Here is a 1004-nt window from a genome sequence, read left to right on the forward strand (position 1 = left end):
TTTGACACAATCTGTATTGTTAAAAGCGCTATATAAATAAAGGTGACTTGACTTGACTTGACTTGACACACGTGATTATTAAATTAGCATTATCAGATGAGAACAAACAGCTGGATGATGACTTCACGGTCTCCTGCAGAGCTGCTTCTAGCTGAAATGAATTTGTTTCATAATAAATGAACTTTCCACATTTATTGAACTGAACTGACTGGAGCTGGACTCGGCTGCTTTGAAACTACCTGTACTGCATAAAGCACCATAGAAAGAAATGAATGAATAATGTGTCAGTTCCTAGTCAAATAAAGTACACTGTCCATGTATGCGTTATCAAAAGTGGTCCTGTTGTGCAAAGTAAGTCTAGTCACCATCTCGGCTCCCAGTGACGATCTCAGGGGCCCCGTTACCGATGCCCAGTCCCCCCACTCCATCAATGCTGTTGATGATCTCCTTGTGTGCCTTCACCGAGTACACCGGGCTCTCCGGCACCTCCAGATTCCTGCAGAGCAAGCTTTGATCTCAGATCACTGCAGCCGTCTGCCGGAAACACGGACGAAAACCACGAAGCAACCAAACGTTATCCTACCAAACATTCAGGCTGCCGTCAAAGTCCCCCGTGGCCAGATGACTCTGCTGGAGAGATGTGGCTCCAAACGTCCCACACTTGATCGGCTTGGCTTTCTCTATCTGGAACAAAGGAAAAAAACGAGCGGGTTTATAAAACATAGTGCTGTCAAATGACTAACTGCATCCAAAATAAAAGGTTTTGTTTACATAATATGTGTGCGTACTGTAGGGATGCTCCGATCTGCCTTTTTTGCCTCCGATACCGATTCCGATACCTAGGGTTCGGTATTGGCCGATACCTTCCAAAGGAACTCCGTTATTTTTACAAAATGTTATTTTTTAACTGCACGTTATGTAAGACTCTCGCTTGCTCTCGCTCTTTGCTCACAGTGAGAGAAAGCGACGGCGAGTCGTGCGCCTTCACACTAGAAACACATTAC

At 44.9% G+C, this 1004-nt stretch overlaps 1 protein-coding gene across 1 annotated transcript in view; it reads right to left on the reverse strand.

Moving 5' to 3' along the window:
• LOC107680160 (WD repeat-containing protein 92-like) overlaps window positions 1–1004 on the reverse strand; it is a 10848-nt gene that overhangs the window by 8287 nt on the left and 1557 nt on the right. The window contains exons 2-3 of the mRNA XM_016475943.1: window positions 584–684; window positions 366–496 (exon numbers count right to left, since the gene is read on the reverse strand). Coding sequence (XP_016331429.1) covers window positions 366–496; window positions 584–684 — 232 coding nt within the window. The remainder of the gene's footprint in view (window positions 1–365; window positions 497–583; window positions 685–1004) is intronic.

This window comes from Sinocyclocheilus anshuiensis, unplaced genomic scaffold (assembly GCF_001515605.1).
Source record: "Sinocyclocheilus anshuiensis isolate Anshui unplaced genomic scaffold, SAMN03320099.WGS_v1.1 scaffold1202, whole genome shotgun sequence".
NCBI classification, from domain to species: Eukaryota; Metazoa; Chordata; class Actinopteri; order Cypriniformes; family Cyprinidae; genus Sinocyclocheilus; species Sinocyclocheilus anshuiensis.